This window comes from Typopeltis vanoorti, chromosome 11, assembly GCF_054136105.1.
Source record: "Typopeltis vanoorti isolate ZY-2024b chromosome 11, IOZ_Tvanoo_1.0, whole genome shotgun sequence".
NCBI classification, from domain to species: Eukaryota; Metazoa; Arthropoda; class Arachnida; order Uropygi; family Thelyphonidae; genus Typopeltis; species Typopeltis vanoorti.
This window is the reverse complement of record NC_143559.1, coordinates 9,496,767-9,515,453: the sequence shown is the minus strand read 5'-3', so window position 1 is coordinate 9,515,453 and position 18,687 is coordinate 9,496,767. Positions and strand designations below refer to the sequence as shown.

The window sequence follows — 18,687 nt, the reverse complement described above, 5'->3', positions numbered from 1 at the left end:
TAAACAGAATATTGCTGCTCATTAGCTGCGGAAACGTCGCTCATCGGATGCCTGTCTTATTTACTTAACAAGATAAAGTTCTTAGTAAATAGTGAAGTGCTGACCTGTACAAAGTAGTGAAATAGGAAAAGAAAAAAAGAAACGATGAAAAAGATGAGAGAAAAAAAAAGAAGAAACTCTTCATTGCTGCATCTTTTCCCATTGAGATAATTGTTTCTAAGAAGTAATTAGTTCAAAAATAAAGTACGTCCAGTGATAAGAATTCTTGGTTTTAATCCGGAACAAAATGTTCATTTAAATTTGTTATTATGACTGCGATTCTGTATTTAGTTGCATAGAGTCTTATAAATCAGTTAGGAAGCTTTTTAAAGAAACTGTATCCCGAAATTTGATATCAGTAATTGAACAATTAAATGCTTCTGTTCTGAGCCACAGACGAGGCGTCAGCTTCATTTAAAGGAATCTTTTGATTCCTTTAAAAGTACCAAAATTCATACATATTATGTATATATTTTAATTGTCATCACTCTCTTCAAAACTAACATTTCGTAGATGTTCTTTATTTACGAGTGGCCGGACGTCGTCATCCCTTGAAATCTCTTGAACATCATTTGTATAATTCTCATTGCATACTTCAGTTGGTTTAGTTATCACGAAGTCAGTAATAAGATCTTGCTTACCACTATGCTGCAATTTTTTTATTAAGTTCATAATACAGAACTAAACAAATATCCAATTGTCTCGTGAATTTTCCGGAGCGCTCCATTGAGAGATCATTATCCAATAACTTTCTTGCCAAGTCTCATCCTTCCGCTAATTTCTTTAAACTGAATTCTTTAACGGAGTCATCACAATCAGAATCTTCGGCAGAACTTTCCCCGCCATTTGGTTCGACTTCATCTATTAATTCTACCAGTTCCACCTCATTTAAATCTATTTTTACATCAATTAATTCACTAATTTAGTTTTCAACCATATCGCAAAAGCACTAAATGGCCATTACTAGAAAAAAATTTTTTTACACAAAAAAAAGCATTACATATTGTATGTAACTCACCAAAAACTAAAGTGCTCAGCTTGAGATTAACACATTTATGATTGATTTTTAATGCGCTTTCCTAGCAGAAAACAAAGACAATTTTCAACAATAAATACTTTATACGGTAAACAATTGACGTACATGTGCGTGCGAAAGGGTATTTCCCCTAATATAAATTCGCTACTTATAACTACATGCGCGATAAGGGCAGACGCAAATTTAACGAAGGTAAAATTTGATTTTTAAGTCGCGCGTTGAAAAATATATGAAACGTTAAAGGGTTACTACAATTTGTAGACCGTCTTATATCGAAACTGCATTGTATAAGTACCACGTTATACGAGGGTTACCTGGATTGGACAATGTGAGAGAAGCTTTCATTGATATCAGTATCATTGACTCTGGCAAGCATGGAAAATTCATAGTACTGTAATGAGTAATGAGAGTTGTACTGATTCTCGATGCACTGTTGTTATTGCGAATAAGATTCCCTATTAATTTTCCGTAGGGCATGTGAAGTGATGCAAATTACAATTTTACTTGGAAAAATGATAATTACCGCAACATCTGTGCCTGTCATTCCTCCAGTTATTAATGAAATGCAGTTAAACTGATTCGTGATGTACTTGGGAAGTTTAATTTTGTTGTTCCGCAATTAGCCTTTGCCCTTCGTCTTTCCCTCCTCTTTCTCTTTTTGTTGTGTATTTACGTGTTACTCTTGTGACATTTGCTTCAGACCCAGAAAGTTTGAAGAGACTAACCAACAAGACAGTGTGAATCTGGACCTGTCTGAACGACAATCACTATATTACTAGGAAAAACTCTTGATGTTTTTTTTTTTTTTTTAATATGGATTAAATACCTGTTCACAAGCATAGCTCTTATTTTAAGCACATTAACGCTTTAGATATTTAATATAGTTCTATCTGGCTAAAACTGTGATTACGTATTAATACAGATGTGAATTACTGATGTCATCTTTACAATATTATTTCTTTTGTTTTCGTATTTTGTGAGATAGCTTTGAATTTGGACGAGAAATGTTCGTCCAAATTTGTGAAGTGTTTACAGGTGGTACTTGATTTATGCTTTGTTTTGTACATAAATAATCCACACACAAAGATTAGATGAAAATATGTATATTTTTAATAAATTAACACTGTCCTTGGGAACGTATATGAGTATTGTATGTGAGCATACCACACTTGCATGCATACATCTGGCGAGGATACAAAGTATGTTTCAATTTATCATCACGGTGAGAAGTTGCAATATCATTGGTGAATGAAGCCTTAAGTTAACAAGATGTTTCATTAATGAAACCGTTCGAACACATGATCTGGTTTTTCTCGACACGTTTCTCTAAGCGCTAGCTGCCCAGGGAGTTCGGAACTCATAGTCTTTCTGTAAAAAAACCAATACAGAATGATTAAAAAAATGATATGAAAAGAAACAAAAATTATATTTGTCAAAAATTCGCTATTTATATAACATTATATACAAATGTCATATCAAGATAACCGATATAATATGCATAAATAATCCATAAAGCCAGATCTTCTAACAGCTTTACTAATTTATTCTAATTTGGTTACTAAACCAAACAGGATACAACGCCACGATGTTCTTCCTATGCTATCGTCTACAGATCAAAAATTACTAAGATTTTCATACTCGTAATTGACATCTGCATCTAGCTTGGTAATGAGAACCGAATGCGTACTAATTAAGTCTTTGGAAGTAAACAAGGAAAGAAATAATTTAAATATTGGTTACTTTTCTTAAGTATTAAAACACGTTTACTTTATTTTGTTTTATATTTTAACGAAGAAATGTAACAGTTTAGAAACAACTATGGAAATTCGTATTGAATAAACGGATTTTGATTATTAAAAATTTCTAATATTTTAAACGCAAAAGCATTCAACGATAACATTTTAATATTATGTTAAACAAAATTTGCTGTTCTGTTTACAATTCCGTTGTAAATAGCGTCATATGCTCAACTCGAGGCTTCTAATCTACTGATTTACATATCCATGTAAGTATAAATAGCGTCATATGCTCAACTCGAGGCTTCTAATCTACTGATTCACATATCCATGTAAGTAGATAATAATAAAATATAAAATTCCTGGTTTTAATAGGATTCACTTTTCGTAATAAATTTCAGTGCATTAAGTGAAGCACAGACCACCAATTGCAATGATCTATTTACGTTGGAAAATTAATATCATCCGCTTCTCATTAGTTCAGGGAAAACGGACGCGCTAAGAAAAACAAAAGATGTCTCCGAGCAGTCGAATTTTCTGCGTCAGCAGAATACTAGTAGCAGATAGTAATTAGTGAACCATTCGACGGCCAACTGTTCTTGCTTTTTTTGCAATACATAGCCTATAGATTTGCCATGAAATAGATCCTTCATATCCAGCTAGAAGCGAATGGATTATTAATACCAAATGTGTAAAATGCAGTTCACGACGAGTTTTTTTGTGTTTTTGTTTCTCTTCTTGTTCCTTCTCTTATCCCTTCCCATCAATAATGTGAAAAATATTTAGCAGAAATTACATTCCTGACAAACACTTTGAATTTCTACACACACACACACACACACACACACACACACACACACACACACACACACACACACACACACACACACACACACACACACACACACACACACACACACACACACACACACACACACACACACACACACACTTTTAAAGAAAAATTTTAATTTCACAATAAAATTATAAAAATTAAACTCCAACTTTACCTAATAATTTATACGTGCTCCTCTGTTCCTAAGTGCATAGACTCTGCCAATGGAAAGCATAGTTTCTTGTTTTTGCATCTCGAAATCATACTTTTATAATGGGTTGTATTATCCTTTGTGACACAATTTAATTTTCCAACTCTTTTTTCACTATGCCCACAAATTTTCTCTTGGGTTAATATCAAGAGCCTGGTCATTGGATGTCATGATTTTGAGGAACTCTTTCACTCTTTTTTAAGAGTGGCATAAAGTGAGATCCTGTTGGAAGTGAGTTCTTTGTCTTTCTGGATCTGTAGGAACACTCCTTTCTCCAATATATTTTTAAGTTTTGGTCACTTTTCATCTTACTGAAAACAAGCACAAGTGATCCTGGACCGTCATGTGTAAAACAACCCCAGAACATCTTTTAGCTGGATGCTTAGTAGCTTGTTGAAGGTGGGCGGGAGAAGTCTTCTCGGCCGCTGATTTGCGAACATAGGATTTGGACAAAGAAATGGCTCTCATCTGAGAAAATAACCTTCTTCCACTTCCAACAGTCTAATCGTTTGTACACTTTTGCCCACTGGAGCCTCTTTTTTTGCATAGCCTTCGTCAACAGTTGTCCTCTCTGCTTGTAACAATATTCGAGGGACTGTCATGTCAGAAACATTAATCCCACTAACTGCCAAGTCTCTATTTGTCCACAGTAGACAATATTGGATTCATTTTGCTTTTCCTAACTAGTAAACGATCTTGAGTAAGAGTAATTTCTTTTTTTTCACCCACACTTTTTTTTTCTGTCAGGATAAAAGGTACCTGTCTCACTAGACATCTGTAAAATCGCATTAACAGTATCCAAACGAACACCGCACTCATTGACAATTTGTCCTTGAGTAATGGATGTGTGAAGAGAAAGAGTACATATTTTTCAACGCTTTCTTGGAGGTGTATCCATTTTATAGCTACACAAAATGAAAATACTACGTACTACGAATGTCAACTTGTTTATACCATTAAACCGCACAACGCTATTAATAAACATCGTAGAGACAGATAAAACAGTTAGAATACGCAGCACTCAACTAAAATGGTGAACTAAAACCTAAACCGAAACCGAAACCAAAATTATTGTTAACTGAAAGAAAAACCAAACCAAAACCAAAAACTTGACGATATTCAGCCTTGTTTGGATTAATTTGTTCACTACTGTATATATAATCGCATTAAATAATCACGTGAAAATGAATATATGCTTTAACTAACAAATATTCATTAGCTGGCACGTCGGATTTTGTATTATCATTTTTAACAATGTAGAGAAAAAATAATATGGAAACAATTTTGCATTTGGTGTTTTGGTCACAAACAAACCCTAAGTTTATTCAGATAATTCAAATGACACACTATTGTTATTTATGTTAGAAGTGGACTGACACAGGAGTTTCGTATGGATTGATTCTCAGGATGTGAAGTACGGGAGAAAGAGTTGCCATTTGTTTGCAGTTATTTTATTATTTATTTTTTTATTGCCTATCAAAATATGCTGTGAGAAATCTTCCAAAATTACTTTTAACAATAAATCGGCGCGCTTTCAGTTTATGATATACGCTGGGATACACACCATCCCCTTCTGGAAATGAAGGATATAGTAAGATTATGTCCGCACGGTTAGCCTAGTGGCTGTGCGCTTCGCAACCTGATCCCTGGGGGAAGGAGTGTCGTAGGTTCGATTCCCGTCGGAGACGTGAGGAGCTTAAAGATTTTCTTCAGCCATAGCCAAGTTAGCCGGCCTTGGACGTGGACAGTAGAGTTTTTCACCCAGTTTATTCTGGGGTTGTTGAACCCCCAAAAAGGCAAACCGGACCCGTGAACACACAGGATACTGCGATAACACATAGGACGGCAAGGAAGGAAACCACCTTGCTCATAACCACTTCCCTAGTATGGTAGCATAGCTGCCCCTACCATCCGCTAGGATGAAAGGAAATCACTCCATTCTATTCCAGTAAGATTATAATTAAAAGATTTTCCTATTTCTAACGTTTACTAGCGACAGAGCTAAATGCCTTTCGACGAAGATATTGAAGGTTTATATAATGTATGATTTCAAGGTTTATTATATCAAGAGCTAGTTAAGTAGAATGTATTTTTATTTTAGTAAGAGCTACTGTTATTATTTTTTCAATTTGGTATTTTTTTAATCTATTATTGTAAAGTGTTGACTGTCGCCAAGAACCCAGTTACGAAATGTTTGCCTAATACATTGGGGTGAGTTCTCTTTACTTAATAAACAAAACCCAAGAAGTGTCGTGAAGTTCATCAAGGGCGAAGTGATATTTTCATGGAGCTCATGAGCTTAGAATGGCCAAAGGTGAGTTCACCGCGCGTGAGTCACTGGCGTAGATGAAATTTCATAAAACATTTCCAGATTCTGACGCAGTTTTATCCGTTTTGCAGATGTTTCGCGTAGGGACACCGATGCAAGGACAGATATGACGAAGCTGATAAATGCGTTTGCGAACTCGTTTAAAAGATTTTCTAATTTAAGAATTTAGAAAAAGAATTTAGAAAAGTATTCTAAAACTAGAACTCATTCTGCGCGGATAGTATGCGCAGAAATGCATTACTCACTTCTTTTGTCGCTGGTATCGTGCTAAACGTGGCACTTCGATTCACCTTCGGTTCGTTGTTGACAATATCATTTGGACAAGAAAGGAAAAGTACTGTTCGCTCTGAGCACAGAGCTATGGAAATGATATTACTTTTGTCCAAGTCTCTGATGGCATTTTTCAATCGATAAACCATTTTTAGAACACAGGATAAACAAAATTTACTTTCCTATTAGAATATTTAAAAATGGTTTCAATTCGTGGTCTTTTCCATGACTTGGCTTAAATGAAAGTACAGTTAACAGGAGATAACTCAAGATAACTAATTAGAGATAATTATTTGTTGTTGACAATAATTAGAGATAACTAATAAACACCTCACATCGCATTCATTGGGACGATGAGACACACTGAATTATATGATTAGTCCATATATCAAATTTTCGAGTGCTATTTAAGATAATGTTTTGTCCCAGTTAAAATAAACTGTCTGTTTTCCTAAATTGCTCAGGTAGCACGGTGTAAACAGAGAAAACAGCAAATATAATTAGTGTTTTATTTATTATCACGTTATATTATATTATAAACATGTAGGACATGTGGAAAGTAATGCTTGCTTTGTAATTTTTTTTGGCATTAGGTGTAAACACACACACACACACACACACACACACACACACACACACACACACACACACACACACACACACACACACACACACACACACACATTGTGAGTCACAAGTTCACTCCTATTAAGCGCCAGGACGAAGTCCATGTCCTTAGTTTTCAGAATAGTGTCAGTTGATTCTAGCTTTATTACTCTATTCACAGCCTGACTCTGAACAGTACTCGTGTTTACACATTGCAAACCCACAAGACCTTTCTGGCACTAGGAGTACCCCCCCCCCCCACACACACACACGAGCTCTGTAACTGAACTTATCCTAAAATTTTAATAATTATTTCTCAAGATAATTACTTCTGCAGAAAACACATTTACTCAAAGTTCAGGAAGTTTTATGAGCCTATTATAATAGACTGAACGGTTGAAGGGTATCGGAAGTAAGAAATTCAGTTACTCAAGCTGTTTCATCTGTATTAATATAGTCTACTTACCGTGCTGTTTTTCACTGCTATAATTCAGAGACTTGTGATTGACAAACCTGTGAAATCGAACCAAAAACTGGAATAATTCTAAAGAATAACTGTAGATCACTTATGCAAAAAATAGTTTCTAGCACTCCCTCCCTACGTCTGTATATGTGTGTATATATATATACCAAAGAAAATAAAATGAAAATGCAGTCCACCCTCTTTATCAAATCACAATCTTTACTTCTCTCGATTAAATATAAACATGGTTCGCTAACGTGGACTTTGTCGCGTATGGTTCGACTATAGTACCCCATAATAAGGGCAAACTGAAAAGTTTTCAACAGTTTATTAGTAAACTGTTGAAATTAAATAAGATATATTAGCTTAAGTTGTCTCAAACCATTACTAAGCCGAAAACAAATGTGTTGCTACTATAACACAAAAATAAAAAGACTTAGAATTTATATTTTAATTTTTAGTCCTCTTAGCATAAATTCAAAGTTTTATGATTTTATGACCACACAGTAAAACGTCAACTGCTTTGTGATAATAAGGTAATTACTTAATCGTAATAAATTAACGCTGGTATAGAATACCAGATTTTCAATTTAGAAATTGTAAATCTGGATTAAGAAAATTAATCCTTTTTATTTTATTCAATCATGCCAATTTCAATGTAATTTGTTTAAGCCATTGGCTTCCAACCAGAGTGCTAAGAGAATTTTTCTGAATATCGAATATAGATATACCTGAATTTTATTTATTTATTTTTAAAGAAGTACTGTAAAATGTGAATATACATCACTATTTCACCACTTATCAGTATCTGCATAAATAATTCCTTGCTTCTTTCTCTGCGATTTTATTGTTATTTTCAATGGAGAGATATTTTGATGTCATAAGCTAGAAAGTGGTGTGCTGTAAAAACTGAATGCTGTAATATTTGATGATGTTGTAACATTTAAAAAAAAAGGGGGTTACTAGGTTTAGGGCTCAAAAATGGTTAGTTCAGCTCGAGGGGTTTCAGCCATTACTGTGGAAGGATTCATTTTAAAAATATAAAACAAATAAACAACGAAGCTTTTTTTTTTTTAATTTAAAAATGAATTTATTTACATCCGAAGATATATCTGGCATTTTTATTTTATATGTTATCGATAAATAATAGCGTCAGTAAGTTACGTTCAAGAAGTTTTAGATTAATAACGAACTTTATATTTTGCATAATGATTGATGTTTTGAAGTAATATTATTTTATTTTAATGTTTTAAGAAAACAATAGTGATAAAATGATTGCAAACTTTCTACCTTCCTGTGCTACATACCAAGTAGTCGTATCTGAAACCAAAACCGGGGTTTGTCCTCCCCCCGTCCCTTTCACAACATACTCACACACCAAACATACCACTTCCAGTGTTTGCTAATATCCTTTGTGTCATTTTCTGTTACTGTCTATCTGTATCTGTTACATCGCAATGAAGATGTTGTCGTTAATGTCGGCGGCTGAGATTATACCTTGAGTTTCCATAGAAAGAATGCTGCGTAGGCGGGTGCGCGCGCGCACACACACACACACACATACACGCGCATAAATATGTGGAGATTTTTAAAATGCTAAGTTCTAATCGGTGTGTAGATGCCCACCAATCATAATGTGCCGTCAACTAATAATGTCTTGCAATAAACTCCTCTCCTCCCCCTCCGTCCCCTCTGTTCACAGCTTTAGCAGTTATAAATATCTATTTACAATGTACTGAGAATATACTTTGGGTTGAACTTCAGTTTCGTTTAGGCACACTTCTATAATATAGCTTAATTAGAAGCATGATTCTTTACTCTCTCAGAATTCCTTCCTTCCCCACACTCTTATTGTGGTCTTAATCATTTGTTGAATATAACTAATCTACTACTTCCATGCTCACTACAAACACATACTTTAACATAAACTTTACTTACTTTAATAATGTGTTGCACATCGTTAGCTGGAAATTCATAGCGATTCTTGTGTCTGCTGGGTATAAACTCCTGGACGTAGTGTTTGATGTAGGGCTCCGCTGACTGGGATGTGCACAGTAATATGCAGAATATTACAATACTAATAGAAACACAGTGTCATAAAATAACTTAACTACTAAATACAGTACTTAATTAAAACTCAAAGCAAATATTTCTCTTAATATTTGGTTTTTTATTTTTTTATTTAATTTTAAAAATATTTCTTTTCTTAATTTTTTGTTTGATTTCTGTTCGATTCTACCATTTATAAACTTCATCTAAAACGATTAATTCTCTACATCATCCGATGACATCTTATTTTGAATATATAAATCGAATCCTTCACATTTGTTAAGTTGATGCAGAAGAATGAACGTTCTTCCTTGGTCTGTTAGCAAATCGCTTAGGATTATTTTCAGAATTATGAAACCGTTTACTATACGACTAAGACCTACTGGCAGGAGACTAAATGTAATACTAATCATGACTATTGCATGAAATGACACATAACACTGCATTATTAATATCCTCTGTTTTATTCGTCTAATATAAAACTTGGCTGATAACAAATGCATAATTTATTCTGTAAGAGACATTACGAATTACTTGAATGCTCTTTAACATTCAGAAAAATTATAACTATCGATTACTAACACCATTATTATGAATTAAAAAAATCAGATGATCGAGAGTGGATACCCAGCTTCCAGGAATGAACCTTATTAAATAAATCCTTTGACTCCTTTCCATTTCCCAAAGAGAGTAGGTGAAACTCTTTTAACCCGAACTTTCCCAAATCTGTAGGCAGTCAGTGTCCAGCCTTAGTCATTATTGATAACTGAGTTAACGCCTACGGAATATGTGTAGACTTACTGAGGAGGAGAGCAGACAAAACCACTACTATTATCTCCTGTTCTTAATTCGAAATAGTATTACTCTTGATAAACAGCGTGAGTTCAGCAGTCGAGTTTTCTGCATTGTATTCGTGACAAATCGAATTTTCTATAAAATCTACACTTGCCCGCATCAAAGATGGATAATTATGGGAATCTACAGAAAAAAGCCTAGGAAAAAAATTCCTGTAGGCGGAGACTAGCTTCGAAACCATAATGGCATTTCCTTTGCATCTCGCGTCAAGGAAATTACCACAAACCACACCTAAAGAATTAGTTATTGGGTATAATAACAGAGATATGAAATGCGCGGCTAAATCTACTTGAACATTATTTATATCTTCACCAGAATGAGACTACTACCTGTTTACTGGAAGTCTGAAGTGGCTTGAAAAAATTCCGGCTTCGGTTTTTACAGAAGGGTTTACATTCTATTAGTACATCCATGTTACTAATGTGCTATAGATTTACAACCTTTTGTGGGTGGGATTAAATTTATATTAATATTAGATTATATTAATATTAGATTATTAATATTAGATTAATAATAGATATACTAGAAGTTTAGTTGATTTGCGTTAGCGTAGGATGTGCAAAATATAAAAAGTGCAATGTACTATTACCAGCAAAACCGTGGATTGGATTTATAATCAAACGGACAACATCATTCGGGTAAGTTTGGAATTATGGCAGAAGCAACTAGGTCTGTGAGCCCAGTGTATTGTATTATGTTATTTACTTGTAGTCTTCTGGTCGCGTTGTCTGTTTGTTGACAAAACCCGAGTTTGAGGAGGAAAAACCCTGTCATACATATAAGAGACCGGCAACTTGCTTTTAGTTTAAAGGCATTATAAAGGTTTTTAGCGTCTTATATAGGATTCCGACTCAGTCTTTCCAACAAAATAATCGAACTAGATTCGAATCTCATCTAATACGCTCGGAAATTATAATTGTAACTTTATAATTCTTTATAATTGTTTTCTTAATTGATGATTAGTTTTCCAGTCTCACACGGAGATGAATGGATGCTTTCTCTCTTCTCAAAATACATACCAGTGAAAAAAACAATGCATTTAACAGACATAATATGCAGAGATATAACCTTAGTTGCTTCAAAAATAATTCCAAACAACAAACAAATATATATATATATATATATATATATATATATATATATATATATATATATATATATATATATATATATATATATATATATATATATATATATATATATATGTAGAAGTATTTTTACCTTGGGTATAAATATGTTAAAGATACCAAGTAATTTTAAACCTGGTTTTACTCCATTTCCCAAGTAAGCAAACAGACTAAAAAGTCAAGTTTGCGCCTGCAATTGATGCAAGTCTAACTGATCCCACAGGTAGTGCAGGACCAGGGCAACTCGTGGCAAAGGTGGAACAAGCTCCGATCACTAATCTTAATATTTACCCTTAATGCCAAAACACATCTCCAAGAAGGGGATGTATAATGTTTTGTATTAAAGGCAAGGGGCCACTACCCAGACCGGTTTCGACCTTTATTGAGGTCTCGTCAGTGGGAGCTAGGCTTAGAAATACCAAGATTTAGTAAATACCGAGCTTGTAAGTATTTCGCCAAAACAAGTTACCATAAGGTGTTTTAACCTTATTAAATAAAAATCTCTGGAGGAGATATAAATGTAGAAGTATTTTTACCTTGGGTATAAATATGTTTGCCCTGGTCCTGCACTACCTGTGGGATCAGTTAGACTTGCATCAATTGCAGGCGCAAACTTGACTTTTTAGTCTGTTTGCTTACTTGGGAAATGGAGTAAAACCAGGTTTAAAATTACTTGGTATCTTTAACATATATATATATATATATATATTGGGCGCATCGCAACGTAACATTCTGCACGTTTTCAACAATCCTTTTCCCCTTAATTATATGCTGCAACAGAAAGCGGAAGGAATCAGTATTGTTCACTTTATCGGCTGATATAATTTCTCCCTCGAAAAACTGCGCCGCTAAAGTCATTTCCGTCGACACATTTGTCCCAGGGGTGTAACAAAAAGAAGCGTCGGTAGTGCGAAAATAAAGAAAGCGATTTTCAAACAAATAAAATTGTTGTGTGCAACGAGAGAAAATAGACTTGTTTCGTTCACGCCCCGCTGTGCTTCTGCAATTCGGACGCGAGAGAATAGGCGCTTTCCCTTGTTGATCGGCTGATAAGCCTTCTATAGCCAACGCCTCGCTGGAGCAACTTCAGTAGGTGTTTTGGCGAAACAAGAGTGCATTATTCTACAGATCTTGGCTATTTATGGTGCGATAATGTAATTTAATGGTTACAGAATAGCAGTTACAAAGTTACAAGCGACGTGTCCTTAAGCGAAATCAAATGCAATGCCAGTTTATGGTCTCATGAAAAGTAAAAATGATATCGACTTGAGTAAATAACACATTCGCAGTGTCATTAAAAAAAAAAAAAAAGTCGTAGTTATCGGCGTTTCATTTGAATTTTGCATCATCACCTTCAGCACTGCTTGACAACAAAAGATACACTAAAACCACACGACGAAACAAAAATTCGATAAATAAATAAATAAATGCCTTCGTCTTTCAAAAATAAAGTAGCCCATAGAAGAGCCATTTAGAACACTTTCATTCGAAACAAACAAAAAAATAAAAAATAAATAAAAAATAAAATAAAAAATTAAGAAGAAAAAATAAGTAAAACAAACATATCATCTTGTTCCTACTGAGAGAATCAGTTTAAAATAAACACATAAAACCTGGTATTTGTTTTTATTTATTTGTTTATTTCAATAACGAAATGTTAAATTAAATGAAAAAGTTTACTATCTCTCTTTAATGCATATATGATCTTAATTATATTCAAATTTCGTAATTATTTACTTCTCTATAAATAATTACGATTTCTCGTAACAGCAATTTTGTTTCTATGCGTAGAGGATTCGCTTCAGGAAATGTCTTAATGCCAGACATTTTCATCATCTCGACTCAGGGTAAAGATAAAAATAAAGGGCAACTGGTGTTAAAAAAAGTATAATTAATTAAAAAAAGCAGCCATTAAGTTAAAACACCAAGGACCAACGTTATTGGTCCTGGTTGTTTGTTTATCTTGCGTAATTAACTAACCATTGATTTACTTATGACACTACAAAACGTGCGATGCTTCATGGCTTGACTATACAGATGCACATAATATTTTCAGTTTTCTCAGTTATTCCTGTAAGATAACTCGCTATTTAGTTTCATTACATAGTTGCAGGTGACACTGAGATCACGTGTCACCAAAAGAAAGGTGCTCTTACGTATAAATTAAAGTATCGAATAACTTTATAATTTGAAATGATCTTGAATTGTATCGTTTAGCTTCATACAGGATTACTTTAGCAGGAAAGAGACAGAAAAATATGTTTATTTTTAAAGAAAAGAGAACTAAGTTTAGTTCTCTTTTCTTTCGTGCTGTAGAATCAAGAAACTGATTATTTATGGGTTTTTAAAATATACTTGTCATGTGATATGTTCAAAGATATCGGAAATTATAACTGTTGAAGAAAAACAAACACTAAACAATAGGAATTGTTCGGAAGGATGACGTACAAATTTTACATTTCGAAATATAACACAATTTCTGTTCCCAATTCTCTTTACAGTGTAAAGTAAATTGTAAAGTAAAGTAAAGTAAAGTAAAGTAAAGTAAAGTAAAGTAAAGTTGAAACTTTTGATTGAATAGCAGCCATTAATTTAAGAAATCAGTCATATAAAGGATGTTCATAAAATTCGAATTCTCTTTATTTTATTTTATATGATGTATTTTATTTAAGCATGCTTATAACATTGGTGTCCTAAGTGGGTCGAGGATTACAAAATTCACAAATCCTGTTTTAGAGACTAAACATGGAAATTTTTCACTGTACTTCGGGCCGGTGGTGAGGTCTCATGCCGCTACCGAAAATCACTCAGAATCCAATCTCTTCACAAACAACCAACCAACAGTAGTGGCTTTTGAACATAGTCTTTAGGGCGCGAAGCACCATCCATTTGTCCCTTTAGGCCACGAATGTATTTTCTATAACAGTAGACTTGCATGTGGCAGAGTGGACAAGTCTACGCAGTTGTTTCGAAACTCGGTGTGGTAAGGATGCTTTGAAGGATTTTACAGAATAAATGATTTTCATTACCGAGTGTGTAAGCATTTCGTTTTTTTTTTTTTTTTCTTTCATCAACCGTAGTAAATGGGCTATAAGATTTTGAGCGTTTGCGGGAAGGATTGCCATAATAACAGACTCAAACCAACAATAAAAGAAGCGCGAAAGAAAAATTGTTTATTTGACATACAAGTAACCCACAAAACAGTGAGTTTTGTTTGTTTAGGATTTACAGCCGAAGCAACTAAGGCTATGAGACCAATGTAGTATATTTCTAAATTGTGTGTTCTCTGGCTAATGTGCCTGTTTTGTGTGATGAAAAATCAGATTTACAGGGAGGAAAAGCCCTGCTACTCCCATATGAGATACACTGACTCACCTTCGACTGCAAAGCTCTGATAAACATTTTTCACGTCCTAGGCGAGATTCGAACTTAGGTTTTTCCAACCAAAGGCTAAAAATAATAAATGTAGTCCTGAAGAAATATAGCGTCCTTCACTGGAAGACGAAGAATAGTCATAACTGTTTAATGGCTTACTTTCCTTAACTCAACTCCAAATTTCTATTTCTCGTATGAATCGATCGCGAGTTTTGCTGTGCCACTGTTTCGAAGATAAAAAATAACTGACAGCGAATCCGAGACTTTATGAAGAAGAAAAGGGAGAGATGGGAATCTGGTTGAAAGACCATTGCTGTTTTCATATGGTTTCAGTAATAAAATTAATAATTACTGATTAGTTTATTAAAGTTGACCAATAATGCTGTTTAAATTTCACAAATGTATGAGTAAACCCGTCGTGTGCAGTGAAGGCTTTCAACTCGGCGCAGTAAAATATATGAAACATAAACGCGGGGAGGGATTGCGTCTGTTGAAACATTCTTCACAAGGTTAGAGAACCGCAGATGCAGACTTCAATAAGGAAAGTGAGAATGACACATGTAGATTAAGATAGAGAAATAATTATAAGATCTTCTTAACATTTTTAATATTATTTACTTCAAATTCTCTACAATTCTTTAAAAGTTTAACGCTTTACACATTTCATGGCTTTAGTTGCTTTGTCGTAATTGTAAAAGTACAGCCCACCCCTTGGATGCCCAATAACTAAGTCAAAACATTCATATTAAACAAATTCACGGAGATACTCGAGTAATTCTGAACTTGGTGATGAAACAAATCAGAAGGAAGTGAGCAAGAGAAATCTCGAAAGAGTAATGAAATCATGATATATTCTCCAGTTGAATGCGTGTATGTTGGAAGCAGGGGAAGGAAGCTAATGTATGCGTGTTATGTACCCCAGGACCATGAAGCACTTACATGAAAAGCAAATTTATTCCACGAAAAATCATGGAATTGTTTCGGTTTCATTTAAGATGAAATCTCTCTCTTTCACGAGTTTTGCTGTGCTACTGTTTCGAAGATGAAAAACAACTGAGTGTTTTTTATATCTCAATATCTGGTGGCTATATCTCAACGTTCCATCGAACGTTGAGATATAGCCACCGTGCGTGAACTATCTTATAGGAAAGCTTCCTCTCACCGGAATCAAGGAGTCGAGTGTTGTCAATCACTTATAATACTTGCTCACCGAAAACCACAGAATTATCTTAAATGATATCGGGAATTACTAATCGGATCTCTCGAAGTACTTGAATTCATCTTCTCCAACCGCCACTTCGCAACTGAACAAAGAGGAAAGTGACGTCTGTCATGCATCGCTGCATGGTTTTCGTTGTTTTCTAATATATATATATGTATGTATATATAAATCCAGCCCTGACCAGAGAGGAGTTATAGTACTCGACAAGCCTTGTGCCTTTGTGTTCTGCCATATTATGAGTCTGAAACAAAAAATGGAATGTTTGAAATATATAGATTACATAGAGATTATATAGATTTCATGTAGATTTATATAGATTTCATGTAGATTTATATAGATTATATATAGATTTATTATTTAAAAAACATTTAAACTGTTCAGTTTATTGTCGTTATGCATGCTTTTTCTACTTGGAAGACTCGAAAATTATCTGTGTATACTAAGAAAAGAAATCTATATTCTGCGAAAACGATTTATATGTATGAATGGACTAATATATGACGGCAATTTTTTTTTTTTTTATTCAACAGCCAGTCTACCGATGTATTTGCAACGAAATATATTTCTGATATCTGATTTGCCGAAGGTCAGGTCATAAAAAGAATTATACATATAACGATCACATTTACAAACGTGCTAGAAATCCAAAGTATTCCTAAAATAACCATGGATGGATGGTCCGGACATGATCAATAATGGTCATTCAAATCAATCAATCAATCAATAAATAAATAATAAGCGTGAATAATTATACTTCAACGAGTATACTTATTTTATTAGAAGGATGTCTTTCGTTAGATCTGCAGAAAACGAATTATATGTTCGATTCCGTCACCAATTGCCTTATTGTCTTTTTCTAGGTCTCGTTTTGTCTTACATCTGAATCTGAAGGTTATTGAATTTTGAGGAAGGCAAGTAGGGTATTTTATCAGGAAGAAACGCGAGTGTTACTCTGACATCTCAGGAAAATGGACCCTAGAGCGCAGAGGGATGTATTTAGATTTTAAATACTAATTAGGATAATTAATACTAATACTAATTCATAGAAATTCATCAAGCTGCAATTAAGATGAAAAGTAGATTCCAACTGCTTATCGATTAGCAAACGCTCGGTCTAAAAGAGTACTGTCTGCTCCTCCCTTTGGTGATCTAAAAGGCGTCACGTCACAGGATTCACTATACAGTCATCCCTCGCTTACGTCCGGGTTCAGTTCCATCAGGGACGTAAGTCGAGTCGGACGTAAGTCGGTACATTAAATCAACAGAGTTATAGGGGTTAGGGACTTAACGGTAATATAAGTATACTGCCATTTTAATTTTGAAACCTTATAAAACTGCGCTGTGCATTACTGCCACTATAAAACAGGAGAATAATCACCCAAATCTTCCTCCACAATCACATCTTCATTACCTCCCCTATGTGAGGGACCAGGCTATAGCTCTTCTGGTGTAACCTTTGTTTTTGTGATAAAAATGTCCAATGCGCTTTACTTATTCCTCTTCGTCTTTTCATCATAAATTTGTTTATAGCAAGCAAACGCATCATTTACTTTCGTTTCTACTAATAAGTAACGTTCAACATGGGGGTCCATGTCTTCAGCCATTTTGAGAACATCACTAACTTCAGAGAACATTTGTACAAGACCCTTTACTGTGAATTGTTTAACTACCTCTTCTTGTTTCTCTTTTCCCTATTCCATTTCTCGTTTTCCCTCTTATGCAACACGTTGTTCCTCCAGTTCGACCAATTCTTCGTTGGCCAACTCTTCAGGGGCAATTTCTACGAGTTGAATTATGTTGTCACCATTCCGACATTCAGATTGTTTGCTAGGTCCATTATTACAAACTTTCAAAATCGCGCACAAACCATTTTAATGTATTTTTCCATATGCCACTCATACATTGAGGTCACTTCGTCCCACCCCACAATAATATTTTTAATAGCATGATAAATATTGAATGTTTTCCAGAATTGCATGAGAGTCTGGTCATTTTCTTCAGTAGCAGAAATGGCTTGTGAAAACGTTCCCCGTAGATAATAAGCCTTAAACACTGCAAGAACTCCCTGATCCATTGGTTGGATCAATGAAATAGTGTTTGGAGGGAGAAATATGACCTGACCTTGAACTCGGGGTGAAGATCATCGATGTAAGGTGGATGACCTGGAGAATTATCTAGAATTAATAAAATTTTAAATTCTATATTTTCTTTCACACAATAGCTTTCCATTTCACGCACATTACAGTTGATTAAGGCGTTCACAAACAATGTTTGAGTCATCCATGACTTATATCTCTGCTAATGAACTAGAAGAGTATGCTTCCTAACGTTTTTGAAGGCTCGTGAATACTCACTGTGCCGTTTCACAAATGATTTCCCTAACAGAATCGTAATATAGGCTTTAAGAGCTTTGAAACCAGGCATAGATTTTAGCTTTTTTTGTGAATGAATGCCTGCTCGGACATTTTTTCCCGAAAAAAGGAAGGAGGTCTCATCCATATTAAATATTTGCTGTGGCAAATAATTTTCCTCCA

At 34.4% G+C, this 18,687-nt stretch overlaps 1 protein-coding gene across 5 annotated transcripts in view; it reads right to left on the bottom strand.

The window, feature by feature from the left end:
• Nucleotides 1-2,164: 2,164 nt before the first annotated feature.
• The window catches only part of LOC150101293 (uncharacterized), a 117,224-nt gene continuing 100,701 nt past the window's right edge, over nucleotides 2,165-18,687 (bottom strand). For 2 of the 5 annotated variants that reach the window (XM_090400135.1, XM_090400139.1), the window contains 2 exons: nucleotides 9,464-9,565; nucleotides 2,165-2,443 (listed from right to left, as the gene is read on the bottom strand). In XM_090400135.1, the coding sequence (XP_090256261.1) occupies nucleotides 2,402-2,443; nucleotides 9,464-9,565 (144 nt within the window). In that variant the 3' untranslated portion in view covers nucleotides 2,165-2,401. Of the gene's footprint in view, nucleotides 2,444-9,463; nucleotides 9,566-13,280; nucleotides 16,395-18,687 lie in introns of those variants that run through there. The other 3 variants (XM_090400138.1, XM_090400140.1, XM_090400137.1) reach the window with 2 other exon arrangements.